The sequence below is a fragment of the Scyliorhinus torazame genome, chromosome 12 (assembly GCF_047496885.1).
Source record: "Scyliorhinus torazame isolate Kashiwa2021f chromosome 12, sScyTor2.1, whole genome shotgun sequence".
In the NCBI taxonomy this organism is placed as follows: Eukaryota; Metazoa; Chordata; class Chondrichthyes; order Carcharhiniformes; family Scyliorhinidae; genus Scyliorhinus; species Scyliorhinus torazame.
The window spans coordinates 204,882,631-204,906,512 of NC_092718.1; the positions used below are offsets into that span (position 1 = coordinate 204,882,631).

At 47.3% G+C, this 23,882-nt stretch overlaps 1 protein-coding gene across 3 annotated transcripts in view; it reads right to left on the reverse strand.

Annotated features, from left to right (window-relative positions):
- Positions 1–23,882, reverse strand: part of spata22 (spermatogenesis associated 22) — a 168,651-nt gene that overhangs the window by 118,744 nt on the left and 26,025 nt on the right. For all 3 annotated transcript variants that reach the window (XM_072469744.1, XM_072469746.1, XM_072469747.1), the window contains exons 3-5: positions 13,070–13,201; positions 12,421–12,580; positions 421–522 (exon numbers count right to left, since the gene is read on the reverse strand). In XM_072469744.1, coding sequence (XP_072325845.1) covers positions 421–522; positions 12,421–12,580; positions 13,070–13,201 — 394 coding nt within the window. The remainder of the gene's footprint in view (positions 1–420; positions 523–12,420; positions 12,581–13,069; positions 13,202–23,882) is intronic.

Genomic DNA, 23,882 nt, shown 5'->3' on the forward strand with positions numbered 1-23,882 from the left:
TTGTTTCTCACTAAGGTGCAGGTAAGATAATTACTCCCTGAACATGCTCCTGTTGAGAGCCCTTCGCCCCTTCTTGCACCTGTTTCTCAGTTGCAAAACAAACTCCAAAGTTTAACAGAAAGCAAGTCCATTTCCATTGTTTGGATCCATCCTCTAACCCATCCTCTAACCAAATGATAGAATGGTGTATTATGAATCTGTGAGGAAGATGTACATATTCAATATTAAGTTTGCTGATTACATCGGAAAATATAAATTCCTATTAGTGTTTTTTAAAATATTTTTTATTCTCCTCCTTTTTCACATTTTCTCCCAAATTTACACCCAGCAAAAACAAACAATAATCAGTACAAATATGTCAATCCCCAACCTATTAGTGTTTAACACTCAAATGTTATCATAAACTTTTAACTCACTTACTTCCAGCTGTTTTTATTGCTTTGCCCCCTGATATTAGAGCCATGAGAAAACCTCCTATTTTCTTGAACTTGTTCATACTGATGGACGTGTTGCTGAAGTTGGCTACAAGGAGCATGAGTAATTAAAATTCAAGTAAGGGAAAATGTAGAAGAGAGAAAAGGCGCACACAGTCATTCATCTTATTTCCTAGAGTCAGTCAATTATTAACATTTCAAATATTAGGCATACAGTAAATTAAACTATTGCACTAATTTCTATAAATAATGCCAGCTCTAATATTTTCCACGTCCATGTTTCTTCTTCAAACTGTATGTTAATACCTAGAGAATATAAAGACAGTAAAGTTAACATTCAATACGTCATTATGTGCACACATTTTTATGGATTCTGATTAGAATAACCTGAATTTTCGGCCTGTGTTTCCAATTTGTTGACCAATCTTTAGCTGCTTTTCAAATTATTAGGTCTATGGTTGCCAGCAAATAATATTAAAAGCATCGAACAATTCTGATTTGTACAACTTTGCATGCTGCAACACAACATTCAGAATATGCTGGCATTTGTAAGAAAGCATGTATTGAACAACAAATTTAATGCAGATTACACTGGCACATAGCATCCTCTACAGTTGCTGGAATGATATCAGCAAGTCAAATTTGATCTGCATTTGCTGCACATCACTATCAGGCACGTACTGTTGAGAAAAATGTAATGTACCTGACCACCAAAGCCAAATTGGAAGACAAAGTTGTCACACCCATTATAAAAATGTGACTAAAGAGAATGGCAAAGAGAAAGCAAACAAAAATTGGTGAAATCGGCAAAGAAACTGCCGGAAAGGGCAAGAGAAAAGCAGCACAGAATGCCAGAAAATAAACAGTTTAAAAGGCTTACTTTAATTACCACAGAAATAAGCAAAACCCTTCATCATTAGTTCTCATGAACATGAATGATGCGAATAGATGTCCTATCCAGAACTTTCTATTTCTTGTTTAAATTTCCAGTGCAATATTTATTTCTATTCCTGCAATTGAATAGGAAAAAATAAGCTGACTGGTTTCACAATGCATCCCTCTTGGCTAACTTTAGTATTTGTGTTTTCTTTCCACAGCATATCTGTATAACCCTGACTGTTATTTTTGTCTTATCTGCTCAGGTGTAACCAGGTCGATGGACTCAAAGGCAGGCAATATTTTGCAGAATTCTGAATAACTCAATGGTTGGTGCAAAGTTTACTTTGCTGGGTCTATCCTATATTCTATACCTTGACTAAAGCCACCAAAAAGGAGTGCTAATGACAGAAACACTGAATAAAACTGAGGACTATGCAAGACAGATAAATAAACAAAAAAGAGAAATACCTTAGAACTGATTCAGTCGAAACTGAAATCACCTGTTGCATTTCAGGACCACGCCTCAATCAAAGTGGACTTAGGAGTTCTGAGAGCCTTATCAAGCAATTAAGAAATAATCAATAATTAAGAAGAATATTTAATTGAAGGATGGGCCAATATCAATGGGTTGAAAACCAGACCATTCCCAGATAAATTGGAATGAAAGACTGAGAAACAAATCTGTAATGTAATGAAGGACTGTCTTTGAAGAGGGAGATGGTTTAGATGCAGTTTGAGGTACATTCCCAACATAGGAAAAACAGAGCCAGAAGTCTTTATATGACGAGAGTGATGGAGAGCAAGAAGAAGCAGTAAAAGGGTGTGTCAGGTTAATAATATGCATGAACCAGGCTTAAAACAGAAAGTTCAGAGGGGAAGTGAAGAAGGAAATGAGAGTCAAAAAGAAAGTATGAAAAGAGAATGACAAGGAACATAAATGGGAATCCAAAAATCTTCGACAGATATATAAATATTAAAAGTGGAGGGTTAGGCTAATTGGGCATCAAAAATGAGATCAATGCCTTGTGGTAGTCTGTGTAGAGGTATTATGGTACCTGGTAATGCTGGAACACCATTGGTAGATATTGTATGTTTCCTATTGGTCAAGCTGTATGGTAGCTCTGCCCTGCAAGGCGGGGTATAAGAGCCCGTGCCGCCACAGCAGCCTTCATTCTGTACATGAGCTGCTGGGGGAAACATCTGGCTTATTAAAGCCTTCAGTTGGACTACAGCCTCGCTTTAGTGGTCATTGATCGTGCATCAATTTAATAAGCTAGATTTAAAAGGATGGAGCTCCAAATCAAGCTGGAGTGTCTGCAACTCAGCCCCCATGCGGCAAACTCAGCGGCAATCTTCAAGCACTGGCTGGCGTGTTTTAAAGGATATCTCGGAACGGCCGAAAACACACCCACGGGAGAACAGAAATTGCAAGTCCTGCACTCGAGGGTGAGCCCGGAAATTTACACCCTCATCGAGGACGAGGACTTCAATGCAGCAATGGAGCTGCTAAAAGGACATAATATTCGCCCGGTAAACCTGGTCTACGCCCGACATCTGCTAGCAAGGAGGCAACAAATCCCTGGGGAATCGCTGGAAGAATTCTACCGTGCGTTCCTGGTGCTAGGGAGAAACTGCAACTGCCCGCAAGTTTCGGCGAGCGACCACACAAAACTCTTGATCCGGGACGCTTTCGTGGCAGGTATGCTGTCCTCCCAAATCCGCCAGCGATTACTGGAAAAAGACACCCTAGGCCTCAAGGAGGCACGGGCCCTTGCAGGCTCCCTGGATGTGGCCTCTAGAAATGCCCGCGCTTACGTTCCCGACCGTGCGGCAGCCCCCTGGGCAGCGTGGAACCCCTCCACAGCCGACCCCGGGACATCCCCCATCCCCCCACAAGCTTGTGCTGCAAGGCGGCCTGGCAACCCCGGGGGGCCCCGCTGCTACTTTTGCGGGCAGGCCAAGCACTCCCAGCAGCGCTGCCCGGCCCGCGCATCCACCTGCAAGGGATGCGGTAAAAAGGGCCACCTCGTGGTGGTATGCCAGGCCGTGCAGTCACCGCGGTCTCCGGCGGCGAATGCGGACCGCCACCACAAATCTCTCCACGGTCCCCGTGAAGCCAGCGGTCACCGCCATCTTCCTCCTCCAGGGCCACGTGCGGCCCCTGGGCGCCGCCATCTTGTCCCGCAGACACCATGTTCGATGGATGGGCGCCGCCATTTTATGCACCCCCAGCCATGTGCGACCAATGGGAGCCGCTATCTTGGATGGACTCCCAGGACCCCAGCTCGGCTGACCGCACACCGCCCGAAGAGAACACTCAACTGCTGCGATTAGCCTCGGTGACCCTGGACCAGTCCCGGCCTCGAACACTCTCACCAGCTACAACAACAGTACTAATCAACGGGCACGAGACGTCCTGCTTAATCGACTCTGGGAGCATGGAGAGCTTCATACACCCTGACACGGTAAGGCGCTGTTCTCTCCTCGTCCACCCCGTTAATCAAAAAATCTCCCTGGCCTCCGGTTCCCACTCAGTAGAGATAAAGGGTTTTTGTGTAGCAAACCTCACAGTCCAGGGAAGGGAGTTTAAAAATTACCGGCTCTACGTCCTTCCCCACCTCTGCGCGGCCACACTCCTAGGTTTAGACTTCCAGTGTAATCTCCAAAGTCTAACTTTCAAATTCGGCGGCCCTATACACCCCCTCACTCTCTGCGGTCTCGCGATCCTCAAGGTCGATCTGCCTTCCCTGTTTGCGAACCTCACCCCGGATTGCAAACCCATCGCCACCAGGAGCAGACGGTACAGTGCCCAGAATCGGATCTTTATTAGGTCGCAGGTCCAAAGGCTACTGAGGGAAGGAGTCATTGAAGCTAGCAACAGTCCCTGGAGAGCTCAAATAGTGGTGGTAAAGACCGGGGAGAAGCATAGGATGGTCATCGACTGCAGTCAGACCATCAACAGGTTTACGCAGCTGGACGCGTACCCTCTTCCCCGCATATCTGACCTGGTAAACAGGATCGCGCATTACAAGGTCTTCTCCACGGTGGATCTTAAGTCCGCCTACCACCAGCTCCCCATCCGCATTAGCGAGCGCAAATACACTGCCTTCGAGGCAGATGGGCGGCTCTATCACTTCTTAAGGGTTCCCTTCAGTGTCACTAACGGGGTCTCGGTCTTCCAGCGCGAGATGGACCGAATGGTTGACCGGTACGGTTTACGGGCAACATTCCCGTATCTCGATAATGTCACCATCTGCGGCCATGACCAGCAGGACCACGACACCAACCTCCGAAAATTCCTCCAGACCGCAAAGATCCTTAACCTTACATATAACAAGGATAAATGCGTGTTTAGCACCGACCGCCTAGCCATCCTCAGCTACGTAGTGCGAAATGGAGTTATAGGCTCCTACCCTGAACGCATGCGCCCCCTTATGGAGTTCCCCCTCCCTCACTGCTCCAAGGCCCTGAAGCGCTGCCTAGGGTTTTTCTCTTACTATGCCCAGTGGGTCCCCAACTATGCAGACAAGGCCCGTCCCCTGATCCAATCCACAGCCTTTCCCCTGTCGATAGAGTCCCGCCAGGCCTTCAACCGCATCAAAGCAGACATTGTAAAGGCCACGATGCATGCCATCGACGAGTCCCTCCCCTTCCAGGTCGAGAGCGACGCGTCTGACGTAGCTCTGGCGGCCACCCTCAACCAAGCGGGCAGACCCGTGGCCTTCTTCTCACGTACCCTCCATGCTTCTGAAATCCGCCACTCCTCAGTCGAAAAGGAGGCCCAGGCCATAGTAGAAGCTGTGCGACATTGGAGGCATTACCTGGCCGGCAGGAGATTCACTCTCCTCACTGACCAACGGTCGGTTGCTTTCATGTTCGATAATGCACAGCGGGGCAAGATAATAAACAATAAGATCTTGGGGTGGAGGATCAAACTCTCCACCTACAACTACGAGATCTTGTATCGTCCCGGGAAGCTAAACGAGCCTCCTGATGTCCTGTCCCGCGGCACATGTGCCAACGCACAAGTGGACCGCCTCCGAGCCCTCCACGAGGACCTCTGCCACCCGGGGTTCACTCGCTTTTTCCACTTTTTCCACGCAACCTGCCCTACTCCATCGGGGAGGTCAGGACAGCCACCAGGGACTGCCAAATCTGCGCGGAGTGCAAACCGCACTTCTACCGGCCAGAGAAAGCGCACCTGATAAAGGCTTCCCGTCCCTTTGAACGCCTCAGCATGGATTTCAAAGGCCCCCTCCCCTCCACCGACCGCAACACGTACTTCCTGAACGTGACTGACGAGTACTCCCGGTTCCCATTTGCCATCCCCTGCCCCGACATGACCTCAACCACCGTCATCAAGGCCCTCCATAGCATCTTTGCATTGTTCGGGTTCCCCGCTTACATACATAGTGATAGGGGGCCCTCCTTTATGAGCGACGAACTGTGTCAATTCCTGCTCAGCAAGGGCATCGCCTCGAGCAGGACGACCAGTTACAACCCCCGGGGTAACGGACAGGTAGAGAGGGAGAACGGAACGGTCTGGAAGACCGTCCTACTGGCCCTACGGTCCCGGAATCTCCAGTCTCCTGCTGGCAGGAAGTCCTCCCGGATGCCCTCCACTCCATCTTTGTACCACTGCTTTGTACCACAACCAACCAAACACCTCACGAACGTCTCCTTGTCTTCCCCAGGATGTCCTCCTCTGGGACCTCGCTCCTGACCTGGCTGGCAGCTCCCGGACCCATCCTGCTCCAAAAACACGTGCGGGCGCACAAGTCGGACCCGTTGGTCGAGAGGGTCCACCTTCTCCACGCTAATCCCCAGTACGGTGGCGTACCCCGACGGCCGACAAGATACGGTCTCCCTACGAGACCTGGCGCCCGCCGGAGCCCCACGCACACCCCAGCGCACCCCGCATACGCTCCCTTCCCAGGTCAACCGTTTTCCCCACCAGCGCCGTCTAGGGGTGTCGAAGCTGCCACAGAGATTGAGGCCACGCTCCTGGAGTCACAGACGCCCAAGCCTCCACCGGAGTCACCACCAAAGCTTTGACGATCACAGAGGACGACCAGGGCCCCCGATCGACTGATTGCTTCATTTTAAAGTATATAGTTAATTATGAATCATAAATTGTAAATAGTAAATAGAATTGTAAATAGTTACAAAACGCTGTACGGAGGTATTACGGTACCTCCATATCTATAACTTCTAATACGTTACCATGTTGTTATATCAGGCCACCACCCCAGCCGGACTCTTTTTAAACAGGTGGTGAATGTGGTAGTCTGTGTAGAGGTATCACGGTATCTGGTAATGCTGGAACACCATTGGTAGATATTGTATGTTTCCTATTGGTCAAGCTGTATGGTAGTTCCGCCCTGCAAGGTGGGGTATAAGAGCCTGTGCCGCCCCAGCAGCCTTCATTCTGTACCTGAGCTGCTGGGGGAAACATCTAGCTTATTAAAGCCTTCAGTCGGATTACAACCTCGTTTTTGTGGTCATTGATCGTGCATCATGCCTGAAGACAGAAGCTGTAGCTGAGGTGCTAATTGAGTACTTTGTAACTGTCTTTACCAAGAATCATAGAAAATGAGATGCTTGATTTGCTAATAACTGATGAAGCAGAGGTAATAGTAAGGCTGACTGTGCTTAAAATTGATAAGTCACTACGACTCAATGGGATACATTCCAGGATGCTGAAGAAAGCAAGGATAGAAATTGTGGCGGTATGAGCCATAACCATCCAATGGTACTTGGCTACAGTGGTACTCCCAGATGACTGAAGAATTGCAAATGTTATTCCTTTGTTTTAAAAAGGGTGCAAAGATAAATCCAGCCAGGCCATTCCATTTAACCTTGATGGTGGGAAAGGTTTTAGAAATTATAATCTGGCATAAAATTAACAGTCACTTGGACAAATATAGGTGAATTAAGATAAATCAGTATGGAATTGTTCAAGGCAAATCTTGTTTCCAACTTGATAGAGTTTTTTGATGATATAACAGAGTTGAAAAGCATAATGCAGTTGATGTTGTTCATATGGACTTCCAAAAGGCATAGATAAGGCTTGCCAGTAAAGTTAGAGATTTACAGCACTTTGGCCAATCGTGCCTGTGCCGGTCAAAAACAACCATTCTAATCCCATTTTCCAGCATGTGGCCCATAGCTTTGTATACCTTGGTATCACAAGGGCACATCTAAATACTTTTTAACTGTGATGAGGGTCTCTGCCTCCACCACCACAGGCAGCGAGGTCCAGAATCCCACCATCATCTGGGTGAAAACGGTTTTCCTCACATCCCCTCTAAACTTCCTGCCCCTTTCATTAAATCTATGCCCCCTGGTCATTGATCCCTCCACCAAGAGGAAAGGTTTCTTCCAGTCTACTCTATCTATGCCCCTCACAATTTTATACATCTCAATCATGTCCATCCTGTATCGTCCCCCCACCCCCTCTCAGTCTCCTCTGCTCGATGGAAAACAAGCCCACTATATCTAATTTTTCTTTATAACTAAAACTCTTCAGCCCAGGCAACATCCTGGTCAATCTCCTCTGCACCCTTTCCAGTGCTATCATATCCCTCCTATGTGGATTCCAGAACTGCACACAATACTCTCGCTGTGGCCTAACCAACGTTTTGCCAGCATAACCTCCCTGCTCTTAAAACTCTATGCCTCAGCTAATAAAGGCAAGTATACCATATGCCTTCTTAGCCACTTTATCCACCTGCCCTGCTACCTTAAGGGACCGGCATACAAGCATACCAAGGTCCCTCTGATTCTTTGTGCTTCCCAGGGTCCTGCCATTCATCATGTTTTCCCTTGCCTTGTTTGTCCTTCCCAAGTGCATCAACTCACACTTATCCAGATTGAATTCCATTCACCCATCTGCCCAGCCCGTTTTATCCTGTAATCTCAAGCTATCCTATGCACTACTCACCCCCACCAATTTTTGTATGATCTACGAACGTACTGATAAACCCTCCTCCATAAATGTCTAAATCATTTACATAAACCACAAACAGCAAAGGCCCCAACACTCAACCCTGTGGAGCCCCAATGGACACAGGTTTCCAGTCAGAATAACACCCGTCGATCTTCACCCTCTGCTTCCTGCCACTCAGCCAATGCTGGTCAATTTGCCAAATTTCCTTAGCTCCCATGGGCTCTTACCTTCACTATCAGTCTCCCATGTGAGTCTTTATTAAAAGCTTTACTGAGGTCAAAGAAGACTACATCAAATGCATTGCCCTCATCTACACATCTGGACTCCTTATCGAAAAATACAATCAAGTTGGTCAGACATGGCTGCCCTTTAATAAAACCGTGTTGACAGTTCTTGATTAATCCCTGCCTTTCCAAATGCAGATACATTCTGTCTCTCAGAATTGCTTCCAATAGTTTTCCCACCACTGAGATTAGACTGACTGGCTTGTAGTTTCCTGGTGTATCTCTTCCTCCCTTCTTGAATAATGGTACCACATTGGTTATCCTCCAGCACCTCTCCAGTGGCCAGAGAGGAATTGAAAATGATTGCCAGGGCCCTTGCTACTTCCTCTCTAACAGCCTGGGAGATATTTCATCCGGCCTTGAAGACATACCTCTACTTTTAAGTCTGCCAAACCTCTCAACCTCCTGTCTATGAATATGAGGCTGGCTGAATGACAGGAAACAGAAAATAGATGAACAGTTGTTTTTCTGTCTGGAGAAAGGGAAACAGTGAGGTTCCCTCGTGGATAGTACTAGGACCACTGCTTGTCCTGATATTTATTAATGACTTAAACATAATTTCATAATATCAAAACTTACAGTGACATAGCTTGGAAGGTCAAAAACCATGAGGAGGACAGTAATAGACTTCAAGCAGACTGGTGGAATAGGTGGGCAAGTGGCAGGTGAAATTTAATATAGAAAAGTACGAATTGATGCATTTTGGTAGAAAAAATGAAGAGAGGCAATAGAAAATAAAGGATATTTCTAAAAGGGCTGCAGGAACAGAGTGACCTGAGGTTTCTGTGCAAAAACTGTTGAATGAAATGGCATTTGGGATCCTGGCTTTATAAACAAAGGCAGAGTACAAAAGCATGGAAGTTATGATTAACATTTATAAAAACAGGCCTTGCCATAATTGGAATATTGTGTCCAATTATAGCCACTCACTCTAAGAATGAAATGAAGACTTGGGAGAGGGTTTAGAAAAGATTTACGAGAACCTATACCAGCCTCCCCGAACAGGCGCCGGAATGTGGCGACTAGGGGCTTTTCACAGTAACTTCATTTGAAGCCTACTTGTGACAATAAGCAATTTTCATTTCATTTCCTTGCAAGGGTGAGGAACTTCAGCAACATGGATAGAGTGGAGAAGCTGAGTTGTTCTGCTTAGAGAAATTTTGAGAGGTGATTTAATGAGGTATTCAAAATCATGAAAGCTGAACAAAGCAGATAGTGAAATTGTTCCCATTGATGCAAGGGTCGAGAACCAAAGGACACAGATTTAAGTTAATTGACAAAAGAATCGAGGTGACATAGGGGAATAAAACAGAAAATGCTGGATAAACTCAGCAGGTCTGGCAGCTTGTGTGGAGAGAAACAGAGGTAACGTTTTGAGTCCAAATGACCCTTCTACAGAACTGAAGAAAGGTAGAACTGTAGTAAATTATACAGTAGGAGAGGTTGGTGGAGGAGGCAGGGCATAATAAAAGAATAAGGATAGGTCAGGGCAAAGGAGCGATTGACAAAAATGCCATAGACATAAACCAAAGGGGTGTGTGTTAATGGTGCCATTCAGGGATGAAGAGTGCGAACAGTGGCAAACGGTAAGATAACAGATGTGTTAATGGGAGTAAAGCTGAACAACAAGGGGCAGGTGGCCATGTGGGGGAAGTGTGAGGTTCTGGTGGAGCAGGTCAAGGCAATTGAAAAACAACAACATACCAAAGGGGGGATCAAGATGGAAGGGAACGGTCACAGCCTAAAGTTGTTGAACTCAGTGTTGAATCCAGAAGGCTGTAATGCGCCTATTCCGAAGATATGGGGTGGAATTCTCCAGGTCCACAGCTACGTGTTCTCTGCACGCGCCATTCGCTGGCAGTGGGATTCTCTCTTCCCACCACTTGTCAATGGGATTTCCCACTGAAGCCACCCCACGCCATTGGAAACCCGCGGCGGGGTTGCGCTGCCAATGGGAAAAGAGAAATCCAATGCATGAGAATTCCGGCTAATGTGTTGTTCTTCCAGTTTGCGTTGGGAATCAGTGGAGCATTGCAGCAGGTCTAGGACAGACATGAGAATAAGATGTTGAGTTGAAATTGCAAGTGACCAGAAGGTTGGGATCATGCTAGCGGACAGAGCAAAGGTGCTTCACAAAGCGATTATCCAATCTATGTTTAGTCTCCCCAATGTAAAGGAGAATGCATTGGGAACCGTGAATACAGTAGACCAAGTTGAAACAGGTGCAAGTGAAATGCTGGGTTGGGTGAGAGGAAGGCATGTTTAGTGTTGGCATCATGGTAGAGTTGGCGGAAATGTGGGAGGATGATCCTTTGAATTCTGAGGCTGGTGGTTGAAAAGTAAGGACAAGAGGGACCTTGTTCTGGGAAGGAGGGGAAGGGATGTGAGCAGAGGTTAGGTGATGGGTCAGACAGGGTTGAGTGCAATGTCAACCACAGTGAGGAGGGCGAATCCTCAGTTGAGGAAAAAGGCAGACATGTCTAAAATACTATTTTTGAAGGTGGCATCATTGCAACAGATGCGGCAGAGGCGGAGAAACTGGGAGAATGGGATGGAGGGCAGAGAAACTGAGAGAATGAGATGGAGACATAGGGAAGCTCTGATAGAGGTACATAAATAATGAAAGATTGGTCTCTGTACCTATTGATAGATTACCATAGAACTATAGAGTTCCGACAGTGCAGGTGGGCATTCGGCCTGTATATTCTTGGACACGAAGGGGAAATGTATCATGGCCAATCCACCTAACCTGCACATCTTTGGGCATATTTCAGTTTAACAAATTGGGGAGGACCGGGGTCATGGATTTAAACAATGCAAGAGTAGGAATAAACTGGATGTTAGGTTGTTCTTCTTTTTCCATATATTAGTGAGCCTCTGGAGCTTGTGCCATATGTGTTGACTATCTGCACACCTTAAGTGGGAGCTAGACCATGATATTCATGTTTGGGGGCAGGGATTGTATTATATGAAAAGTAAGCGGTTTAGCAGTTAATGTACTCACAATTAAGGTAATCCAGACTGGTTACAAACACCTGAGTATGTCAATGAGGAATGTTACAAATTATTTGTGCCATTACTGGGCCTGGATTTTTTTCTGTTTGCTTGTGGTGGAGGGAGGAATTCCCAATACTGATACTTGTGGAGGGTGACAGGGAGGAGGAGCCCTGATGCTGATGCCTGTGGGGGGTGGAGCTGGATTTCCGATTGAGCCTGACATCTGAAAAAATATGGGAAAATTCCGCCCTGTGGGCGCGATCTAATGGCCTTGTCTGGGCAAGATCCAGATTAACATTTTTAACTGAGCCATTAGGTTCATTTAAATATGTCTACGCTGGATTCACCCGAGTGCCCTGCCCTTAAGAGGTGGGGTGAGGGGTGGCGCAGCAGTGTATGGATCGGGCGGCATTTATAAATGGCACCCTGATCCACAAGTCATCTTCCTGAAATGAGATAAGTGCAGCCTCTGCTGAGGACAAAAAAACAGTCCCGTTCGATAGAGGGACCATTCTCGGCTCCAAACACTCTGCTACGTGCGCCCAAAACGGGACTCTGTTTTTTATGCGTGAAATCGCGCCATATTTTCCTGTATAAAGCTGTGATGGTCCTAATATAATATTAATAGACTGAGTAAATCCAAGCTAGTCTGCCTGTGGCCCCGAATGTTATCAGCAATCAAATTATTCCAATATTTCTTGTTTTAACTAAAAGCAAAAGTAAACCAAAAGATTCTGAAGGTGATTATCATTCTTTACAGAGGCTTCTCCAGATATTTTTCTTCAGGAGTTTTGGTTGAATAGATTTTATATCCAAAACAGTTAAAACACAAAGATAACCTCAAAATTAACATATCGTTCGGTATTGTACAACCTACCTAGTCCTGGTGGATTTTGGCAAATTTGGCACTGGTGCCGTCGCACTATGTGCATTATCCATATTACTCCTCACATTGGGATATTGAAACTGGGTCCTGTAATTGTTTTGCACTGCTATCTGATTGCCTGGTGCTCTGCTTTGTGTTAATCCTTTGTTGCCTTAAAATTTAAATAAACACATTAAAGTATTCTTTCAAAGGTAAATATGACAAAGAATAATATGCCTACAGTACTGTTCAACTAAAATAGTGTTGCAGTGATATATTGTATGATGGTCAACACTGAAATGTTTGTCAACACAACAGTGATTTACAAACCATGAACAACTAAGTCATAGCATTGTGGAAATGTGTTCTTGATTCTTAATAAGTGAGTTCTCACACTTAACCAATAAAGGAACCTTTATATTTTCCCACTGATTAGGAAAGAAATAGGAAAGGCACTGCAGCAACATTCACAGTAGTTGTGGTAGAGGCCTGTAAGCCAGCATGATATCGTTCAGTTACTGCACTATTTGAAGACGTTTCCATTGAAGCAAGAAAGTAAAAAAGGGAAATGGTGAAAACAGCATAATGAAAATAGAGCATGAAAAGAGGTAAAATATAGTACCAAAATGATGGAATAATGAAAGTGAATTATCTTGATTACCTGCTGGTGGTGAATCAAAACTCTCTGGTGTTGGAAAAAGGTGATTTGAGCCTAGCTCATGTTCCATCGGGTTTGAAGTCAATGGCATTCGGGTTCTTTTCTTTTGATTAAACATAAATACAGGAAGGCATCCTGAAAAATACCATTTGAAGCAGATAATGGTATCTCTATACCAGAAAAAAAATCAACCTGCTGAATTAAAGGCTAATATTGTGCAGACATCTTTGAAACATGGCTAAAATAGCTTTGAAAAATGTTCTTACTAAACAAAATGAATAGAACAAAGATCACTCAAAAGAAACTTATCAACAAGCAGTTGTTTTAATAGCTAACACAAAGTACTTTGAGCAAATTTACGACTATTTTATTTCATTTCCTTTGACGATGACAATTGTTTAGGAATTAATTTCTACAGAGATTGTAAAAAGTTAAAAATTCCATACTTATGTCTAAGCCCACTTCACCTTTTACTCCAGATCAGAGCTAAGCCAACATTTCCAAACACTGGAAATTCGTATTAAAAAGATTTTTATCGGGGGACTTCCGGTGACGGCGGGCGGGAGGCAGCCGCACATTGGAGGGCTCCCGTTCGGGAACGGCATTTTCAGGGAGTAACGCCCGGTTTAGGGCCAGCGATGGCAGTAAAAGTCGGGAGATAGCGCAAGGAGAAGAAGGATGTCGGAAAACACCAAAAAGACGGCCGGGAAAAAAGCGGCTGAAAGTCCGTTGGCGAGGGGGAAGGTCACCGCGGGGTCAACAAAGAAAATGGAGGCTGGAGCACCAGGGGAGGCCGCAGTGCTTACGGCTGAAGAACTAACTAAGGTGATGGCTGCGAAATTCCAAAAGCAGTTGGCGCAGATTGAGAAATGTATGGAGATGGTGAGGAAGGAGATGAGGGAGGTTTTGAATGTGCTGGTGGAGGAGGCGGTTTCCCCGGTGAAGACGGCGATGGCGAGCGCAGTGGCGGAGGTGTGAGAGCAAGGGGAGGCGCTGAAGGAAGTGGAGGAGACGGTATTGCAGCACGGTGATCAACTTGCCTCGATGGGGAAGGAGATGCGGAAGATGATGGACACGAACAAGAATCTGCGAGGAAAAATGGAAGATCTGGAAAACAGATCCAGGCGACAGAATTTGAGAGTCGTGGGGCTGCCCGAAGGAGTTGAAGGACCGAAGCCGACTGAGTATTTTGCCGCGATGCTGGCAAAACTACTGGGGGAGGGGGAGGACCCCATCCGATATGAACTGGATCAGGCTCATCGGTCGTGGAGGCCTGTACCAAAGGCGAGTGAGCCGCCAAGGGCAGTGACTCTGTGCTTCCGTAGGTACAGTGTGAAGGAGAAGGTCCTGAGCTGGGCCAAGCAGAAGCGGGTGGTGCAGTGGGCTGGAGCTGGTATACGTGTATACCAGGACTTTACGGTGGAGCTGGCGAGGAGGCGGGCTGCCTTCAACCGGGTGAAGAGGGCACTGTACATTGGCACGGTGCAGTGCGGCATTGTATATCCAGCGAAGCTGAGGGTGATTTACAAGCTCAGGGACTTTTATTTTGGAACGGCGGAAGCAGCGGAGGAGCTTGCGAAAGCAGAAGGACTGTGGCAGAACTGACAAATTGAGGAATGGTCATGTGCCGATGTAACCTCATGACTGTATTTTCTTCTCTTTTTTTGTATCACTGCGCGTGGGTGTAGAGGCTAAAGGAGCCAATGTTGCATATATTTGGACAAGGGAAGGGACGGGACTTTCACTCGAAAGGAGGGCTCTTTGGGGTGTAGGTGGATATGCGGGGTTTGTGTACTAAAAGGGGATCCTTGGGCTTTCCTAGGGCCAGGCAAGGGGGAAAGGGACTCGGGCGAGGGCCTCCATGCTGGCCGGGTTAAGCCGGCCAGTGAACGGGAGCAAGGTGAGGGGAGGGGCTGCGGCCATCGGAGCCTGACAGAACAGGGTCCGAGTGGTCTAGCCAGGGTGGAAAGTTGGGGGGAGGGAACCGAGGTTGGGGGAGGGAACCGAGTTTGGGAGGAGGAGTTTTACAAGAGGCAGTGGATGGGAGGAGCTGGAGACTTGGGGGGGGGGGGGGGGGGGGGGGGGGGTGCAACTTTGGGGTATCATGTACGGTGCTCTCTTAGAGTCTGGATGGCGTTGGTTGGGGGGGGGTGTGGGGAGCCATGTAGATTAAGGGTGACTACGGGTAATCCCTGATTCCTTTTTGTCATTTGTTTATGTAAACATGCGGGTTGAGGTTTGGGGAATGGTGGGCGGATGGGATCGTTGTTATTATGGGGATTGACATATCTTGTTGATTATTGTTTATTGTTGATGGGTGTAAATGTGGGAGAAAACGTGAAAAAGGAGAATTTAAAAAAAAAAAATTTTTTAAAGATTTTTATCTGTTAGCATTTCCAAGTATTTGAAGTAATTAAAGGGGAACTCCATGTTTTGAATAGGTGAATGTATTGAACATTTCACAGGGCAGCGCGGTGGCGTAGTGGTTAGCACTGCTGCCTCACAGTGCCGAGGACCTGGGTTCAATCCCAGCTCTGGGTCACTGTCCGTGTGGAGTTTGCACGTTCTCCCCGTGTCTGTGTGGGTCTCAGCGCCACAAACCAAAGATGTGAAGGTAGGTGGATTGGCCTCAACTTTTTACAATTTATATGAATGACTTGGATGAACCACATCTCATAAACAATTTTTTTAAATTACAAAAGTAGGGTAGTTATTCTTCAGTTGTTCAAAGCATTGGTGAGACCACATCTGGAGTACATCTTGGTCTCCAGGGGCAAAATTCTCCCCAAACGGCGCGATGTCCGACAACTGGCACCCAAAACGGCGCCAATCAGACGGGCATCGCGCCGCCCCAAAGGTGCGGAATGCTCCGCATCTTTGGGGGCCGAGCCCCAACAATGAGGGGCTAGGCCGACGCCGGAGGGATTTCCGCCCCACCAGCTGGCGGAAACGGCCTTTGTTGCCCCGCCAGCTGGCGCGGAAATGACATCCCCGGGCGGCGCATGCGCGGGAGCGTCAGCGGCGGCTGACAGTTTCCCACGCATGCGCAGGAGGGAGTCTCTTCCGCCTCCGCCATGGTGGAGACCGTGGCGGAGGCAGAAGGGAAAGAGTGCCCCCACGGCACAGGCCCACCCGCGGATCGGTGGGCCCCGATCGCGGGCCAGGCCACCGTGGGGGACCCCCCGGGGCCAGATCGCCCCGCGCCCCCCCCCCCCCCCAGGACCCCGGAGCCCGCCCGTGCCGCCTTGTCCCGCCGTTCAAAAGGTGGTTTACTCCACGCCGGCGGGACTGGCAATTTATCGGCGGGACTTCGGCCCATCCGGGCCGGAGAATCCAGCGGGGGGGCCCGCCAACCGGCGCGGCCCGATTCCCGCCCCCGCCGAATATCCGGTACCGGAGGCTTCGGCAACCGGCAGGGGCGGGATTCACGGCAGCCCCCGGCGATTCTCCAACCCGGCGGGGGTCGGAGAATGATGCCCCAGATGTAAATGTGTCAGAAGAAGTTCAGAGAAGGTTTATAGTCTGATACCAGGAATGAGCGGGCTGTCTTATGAGGAAAGGTTGGACAGGTCTAAATCACTGGAGTTTAGAAGAATAAGATCCTGAGGGGTCTTGGTGGGGTGGATGTGGAGAGTATGTTTCTTCTTGTGGGAGAATCTAGAACTAAAGGTCACTATTTAAAAATAAAAGTCGCTCATGTAAGACAAAAGCGAGGAGAAATCTTTATTCTCAAGTTGCTGTGAGTCTCTGGAACTCTCTTCCCCAAAAGTCAGTGGAAGCAAAATCTTTGAATATTCTTAAGGCAGAGCCGGATAGATTCTCAACAACAATGGGGTTGAAAAGGTTATATTAGGTAGGCAGAATGTGGGGTAGAGGCAATAATCAGATCAACCATAATCTAATTGAATTGTGGAGCAGTTTCGAGGGGCCGAGTGGCCACTCCTGCTTCTAATTTGTATGTTCATATATACGTATGTGTGTTCCCGATAGAAAGGGTTTCTGTTAAAGTAAATCTGATTTGCAAATATCTGTTTTATAATATGGAAACCAGAACTGTTCATAAGGCTAAATTTAATGTAACTTCTCTGCTTATCAATTCTACTTCTCTGGAAGTGAACCTGATGCTATTCACTTTTTTATGACCTCATATACCCGCATTCTAGTCCTAATTCAGCTTTGGCTCAGTGGTATTACTGTTGCCTGAGTCAGGAGGTTTTGAACCCAATCCAGAGATTTGAGCACAAAATTGAAACTGGCACTTCAATGTCGTCACTGTGCGCGAACATCAGGTATAGCTGGAGTGGTGTACTGTCGGAGATGCCATTTTTGAAATGAGATGTTAAATCAAGTCCTATCTGTCCTCAGGTGGACATTAAAGATCTGACAGTACTAACTGAAAGAGAGCAGGGAGGTTTTCCCATACCATAGCTATAAACCACTGAAAACAGAGGGTGTGATCCAACAGCCACAATGCGCCAGAAAAGCAGCTCGTCATGGCACAGCGTAGCCAATGAAAGCCAGGACACCCCGCTCCTGGGATCTACCCGGCTCGCTACACCTCATGAGATCCAACGCGATCTTGCGAGACATTGCGATGTGAATCCCACCCATTGTGAGAGGGATCACTTTTTGGCAAATCTGCATATTAGAGCAAGGCAGTAAGTCTCACTCTATTGTGCAGATTCCCGAGGTACCTGAGGCTTTGGGATTCATCCCGTTCACCTCAGAGACCTCAGACAAGCGCAGTTCAGCACTGGGACGCACTCAAGCTTGGGGCAGCTGCCGCCAAGGCGCAATGGGGAAAGACCACTGTGTAAGGTCTTACCAGCAAACGTACACTGAGGGGCGGGTAACAGTGTAAAACCCCCTCGGTCTGGGTCATTAACACTCCAATGTATAAAAGAAACATGACAATGTAAATGTTTAAGAAGGAATTGTAACGTAAAGAGCGATGTGTGTACGGTTATCAAAATTGAATGGAAGAAAGTCAAGGGAATGTGTAACTCTGATGGAAATGTAGTCAAGACAATTTGAAATGTTCTGTAATGTTTATGATAGATTTTATGAATAAAGTATATTTTGGGGGAAAAAAACTGGTCCCCACAAACAGGGACCAGATGAAACGGCACTTGTGGGAGTCTCCCAGGGGATCAGAGGCCACCAGGCGCATTTCCCTTGGGCAGGGTGATGCCCTGGCATTGCTGATGCCACCTGGGCACACTGGCAGTGTCAGCTTGGCACCCTGGGGTGCCAGCTTGTCACCGTTGCTGGGGCAGTGTCAGGTTGGCACTGCCAAAGTGCCAAGCTGTAATTTTTGCACGCGTGCTATTGTGCCTGGCATGAGCATTGTGGGGCTGCATGGGGGGGCCGGGCACCCTCCCATAGTGCGTTTGGGCTGGTGGGGAGGTTGAGGATCGTTTCGGGGACCTCAGAGATCTCTTACTACACTGGGGAGTTGCAGCGAGCAGAGCTCCCCACTGACGGGGCTATGTGTGGCCTCAGCCACACGTTCCCCATTCAGGCCCCTTATACAACAGTTAAAATGAAATGAAAACAAATGGGTTGAGGTGGGGCTCGACCCATTTGTTTTCATTTCATTTTAACTGTCTTTTACCATTACTTTCTTTCTTAATATACATTTCATTTCCTCCACCAATCTTATCCACCTTTCCTGCACCTTTCTCCTCTTTGCTTCCCCCTTCCCCTCACCCCACACCTACAGTTCATCCTCTGATGTTAGTTTCCCTGCTGTTTGACCTTTCACATCTTTTGTCCTCTCAGGGGACTGCATTAGCACTCTTTCCCCTTGGTTTCTGTGGCCATTAGCACCTGGTTGATTGTTGTGTTGTTTGTAATTTTAGTTAAGGGGAATGTAAACCTGGCCTAACGTTAAGATTAGAATTGTCTTAAACCTTGCAACAAGAATAATATATGCATATAAACATATCATATAGGTTGAATACACAGTTAATAATAACAGTGAAGCTTCCAATATACTGTATCAAAGAGTACTGTTATGTTGCTTTCACACTGGGGCTGCTACATGTCCGGTTCCCAATTTTGACCATATAAGTAAGGATCACAGGAGTCAACAACAAAGAACAAAGACAAAGAACAAAGAAATGTACAGCACAGGAACAGGCCCTTCGGCCCTCCAAGCCCGTGCCGACCATGCTGCCCGACTAAACTACAATCTTCTACACTTCCTGGGTCCGTATCCTTCTATTCCCATCCTATTCATATATTTGTCAAGATGCCCCTTAAATGTCCCTATCGTCCCTGCTTCCACTACCTCCTCCGGTAGCGAGTTCCAGGCACCCACTACCCTCTGCGTAAAAAACTTGCCTCGTACATCTACTCTAAACCTTGCCCCTCTCACCTTAAACCTATGCCCCCTAGTAATTGACCCCTCTACCCTGGGGAAAAGCCTCTGACTATCCACTCTGTCTATGCCCCTCATCATTTTGTATACCTCTATCAGGTCTCCCCTCAACCTCCTTCGTTCCAGTGAGAACAAACCGAGTTTATTCAACCGCTCTTCATAGCTAATGCCCTCCATACCAGGCAACATTCTGGTAAATCTCTTCTGCACCCTCTCTAAAGCCTCCACATCCTTCTGGTAGTGTGGCGACCAGAATTGAACACTATACTCCAAGTGTGGCCTAACTAAGGTTCTATACAGCTGCAACATGACTTGCCAATTCTTATACTCAATGCCCCGGCCAATGAAGGCAAGCATGCCGTATGCCTTCTTGACTACCTTCTCCACCTGTGTTGCCCCTTTCAATGACCTGTGGACCTGTACTCCTAGATCTCTTTGACTTTCAATACTCTTGAGGGTTCTACCATTCACTGTATATTCCCTACCTGCATTAGACCTTCCAAAATGCATTACCTCACATTTGTCCGGATTAAACTCCATCAGCCATCTCTCCGCCCAAGTCTCCAGACAATCTAAATCCTGCTGTATCCTCCGACAGTCCTCATCGCTATCCGCAATTCCACCAACCTTTGTGTCGTCTACAAACTTACTAATCAGACCAGTTACATTTTCCTCCAAATCATTTATATATACTACAAAGAGCAAAGGTCCCAGCACTGATCCCTGTGGAACACCACTGGTCACAGCCCTCCAATTAGAAAAGCATCCCTCCATTGCTACTCTCTGCCTTCTATGGCCTAGCCAGTTCTGTATCCACCTTGCCAGCTCACCCCTGATCCCGTGTGACTTCACCTTTTGTACTAGTCTACCATGAGGGACCTTGTCAAAGGCCTTACTGAAGTCCATATAGACAACATCTACTGCCCTACCTGCATCAATCATCTTAGTGACCTCCTCGAAAAACTCTATCAAGTTAGTGAGACACGACCTCCCCTTCACAAAACCATGCTGCCTCTCACTAATACGTCCATTTGCTTCCAAATGGGAGTAGATCCTGTCTCGAAGAATTCTCTCCAGTAATTTCCCTACCACTGAAGTAAGGCTCACCGGCCTGTAGTTCCCGGGATCATCCTTGCTACCCTTCTTAAACAGAGGAACAACATTGGCTATTCTCCAGTCCTCCGGGACATCCCCTGAAGACAGCGAGGATCCAAAAATTTCTGTCAAGGCCTCAGCAATTTCCTCTCCAGCCTCCTTCAGTATTCTGGGGTAGATCCCATCAGGCCCTGGGGACTTATCTACCTTAATATCTTTTAAGACACCCAACACCTCGTCTTTTTGGATCACAATGTGACCCAGGCTATCTACACCCCCTTCTCCAGACTCAACATCTACCAATTCCTTCTCTTTGGTGAATACTGAGGCAAAGTATTCATTTAGTACCTCGCCCATTTCCTCTGGCTCCACACATAGATTCCCTTGCCTATCCTTCAGTGGGCCAACCCTTTCCCTGGCTACCCTCTTGCTTTTTATGTACGTGTAAAAAGCCTTGGGATTTTCCTTAACCCTATTTGCCAATGACTTTTCGTGACCCCTTCTAGCCCTCCTGACTCCTTGCTTAAGTTCCTTCCTACTTTCCTTATATTCCACGCAGGCTTCGTCTGTTCCCAGCCTTTTAGCCCTGACAAATGCCTCCTTTTTCTTTTTGACGAGGCCTACAATATCACTCGTCATCCAAGGTTCACGAAAATTGCCGTATTTATCTTTCTTCCTCACAGGAACATGCCGGTCCTGTATTCCTTTCAACTGCCACTTGAAAGCCTCCCACATGTCAGATGTTGATTTGCCCTCAAACATCCGCCCCCAATCTATGTTCTTCAGTTCCCGCCTAATATTGTTATAATTAGCCTTCCCCCAATTTAGCACATTCATCCTCGGACCACTCTTATCCTTGTCCACCAGTACTTTAAAACTTACTGAATTGTGGTCACTGTTACCGAAATGCTCCCCTACTGAAACATCTACCACCTGGCCGGGCTCATTCCCCAATACCAGGTCCAGTACCGCCCCTTCCCTAGTTGGACTGTCTACATATTGTTTTAAGAAGCCCTCCTGGATGCTCCTTACAAACTCCGCCCCGTCTAAGCCCCTGGCACTAAGTGAGTCCCAGTCAATATTGGGGAAGTTGAAGTCTCCCATCACCACAACCCTGTTGTTTTTACTCTTTTCCAAAATATGTCTACCTATCTGCTCCTCTATCTCCCGCTGGCTGTTGGGAGGCCTGTAGTATACTCCCAACATTGTGACTGCACCCTTCTTATTCCTGATCTCTACCCATATAGCCTCACTGCCCTCTGAGGTGTCCTCTCGCAGTACAGCTGTGATATTCTCCCGAAAAAGTAGCGCAACTCCACCTCCCCTTTTACATCCCCCTCTATCCCGCCTGAAACATCTAAATCCTGGAACGTTTAGCTGCCAATCCTGCCCTTCCCTCAACCAGGTCTCTGTAATGGCAACAATATCATAGTTCCAAGTACTAATCCAAGCTCTAAGTTCATCTGCCTTACCCGTAATGCTCCTTGCATTAAAACATATGCACTTCAGGCCACCAGACCCGCTGTGTTCAGCAACTTCTCCCTGTCTGCTCTGCCTCAGAGCCACACTGTCCCTATTCCCTAGTTCTCCCTCAATGCTCTCACCTTCTGACCTATTGCTCCCGTGCCCACCCCCCTGCCATACTAGTTTAAACCCTCCCGTGTGACACTAGCAAACCTCGCGGCCAGGATATTTATGCCTCTCCAGTTTAGATGCAACCCGTCCTTCTTATACAGGTCACACCTGCCCCGGAAGAGCTCCCAGTGGTCCTGATAATGGAAACCCTCCCTCCTACACCAGCTGTTTAGCCACGTGTTTAGCTGCTCTATCTTCCTATTTCTAGCCTCACTGGCACGTGGCACAGGGAGTAATCCCGAGATTACAACCCTCGAGGTCCTGTCTTATAACTTTCTGCCTAGCTCCCTGAACTCCTGCTGCAGGACCTCATGCCCCTTCCTGCCTATGTCGTTAGTACGAATATGTACAACGACCTCTGCCTGTTTGCCCTCCCCCTTCAGGATGCCCTCTACCCGTTCGGAGACATCCTGGACCCTGGCACCAGGGAGGCAACATACCATCCTGGAGTCTCTTTCACGTCCACAGAAGCGCCTATCTGTGCCCCTGACTATAGAGTCCCCTATTACTATTACTCTTCTGCGCTTTGACCCTCCCTTCTGAACATCAGAGCCAGCCGTGGTGCCACTGCTCTGGCTGCTGCTGTTTTCCCCTGATAGGCTATCCCCCCCGACAGTATCCAAAGGGGTATATCTGTTCGAGAGGGGGACAACCACAGGGGATTCCTGCACTGACTGCCTGCCCTTTCTGGTGGTCACCCATTTCTCTGCCTGCACCTTGGGTGTGACCACATTTACATAACTGCGATCTATGACGCTTTCCGCCACCTGCATGCTCCTAAGTGCATCCAATTGCTGCTCCAACCGAACCATGCGGTCTGTGAGGAGCTCCAGTTGGGTGCACTTTCTGCAGATGAAGCCATCCGGGACGCTGGAAGCCTTCCGGACCTGCCACATCTCACAGTCAGAGCACAGCACCCCTCTAACTGACATTGCGTCAATTAATTAAAATTAAAATTTGTCTTTTTAAAAAAAATATTTTTTTTTAAATTTCAAAGTTACTGTCAACTATCTGTTTCCTAGCACTAGATTTCTAATAGAAATGCGATAGCTAACTATAGTACTCTCCGATCTCTGGCTTAGATATCCCTCTAAATTATAATTAAGTTATTTTGTTTAATTAGTTACCAAATACTAGCCACAACTTTTCTGTGATGTCACTTCAGTTTCCCCCCGACACACACAATTTGAAAAAAGGTATAAAAGTAAAAATAAGTAAAAATCACTTACTTACCTTCTTACCTTCTGAATGTCTTAGATGTTCTCAGGTTCTCTCGCTGACAGAGACTGCTCCTCCACCTCCGAACCTTGACCTGCACAATGCTAATAATATAATATGGCACTTACCTCACACCAATGGGTCTTATTATTAGGTTAGAGGAGGAGGGCGGGTGGGAGACACTACACGTGTAGTGTCTCGGGTTTCCTCTCCACCAGAATTTATTGGTTGGGGGGGGGGGGGACTTCCCAGAGGTCCGCGGGTCGAACTTCCGGTTCCCGCCTTATATAAAAACAAATAAAACAGAAAAGAACAGACACGGGACCAGGTAAGGGTTTTTAAATTCACTACTCACCTCCCAGAAGGCCCCTGTGCACCGCTGCCGCCGAAACCCAAAGGCCTGCTCCTGTAAAGGTAAGAGTTTTTAAATTCACTACTCACCTCCCAGAAGGCCCCTGCGCACCGCTGCCGCCAAAATCCAAAGGG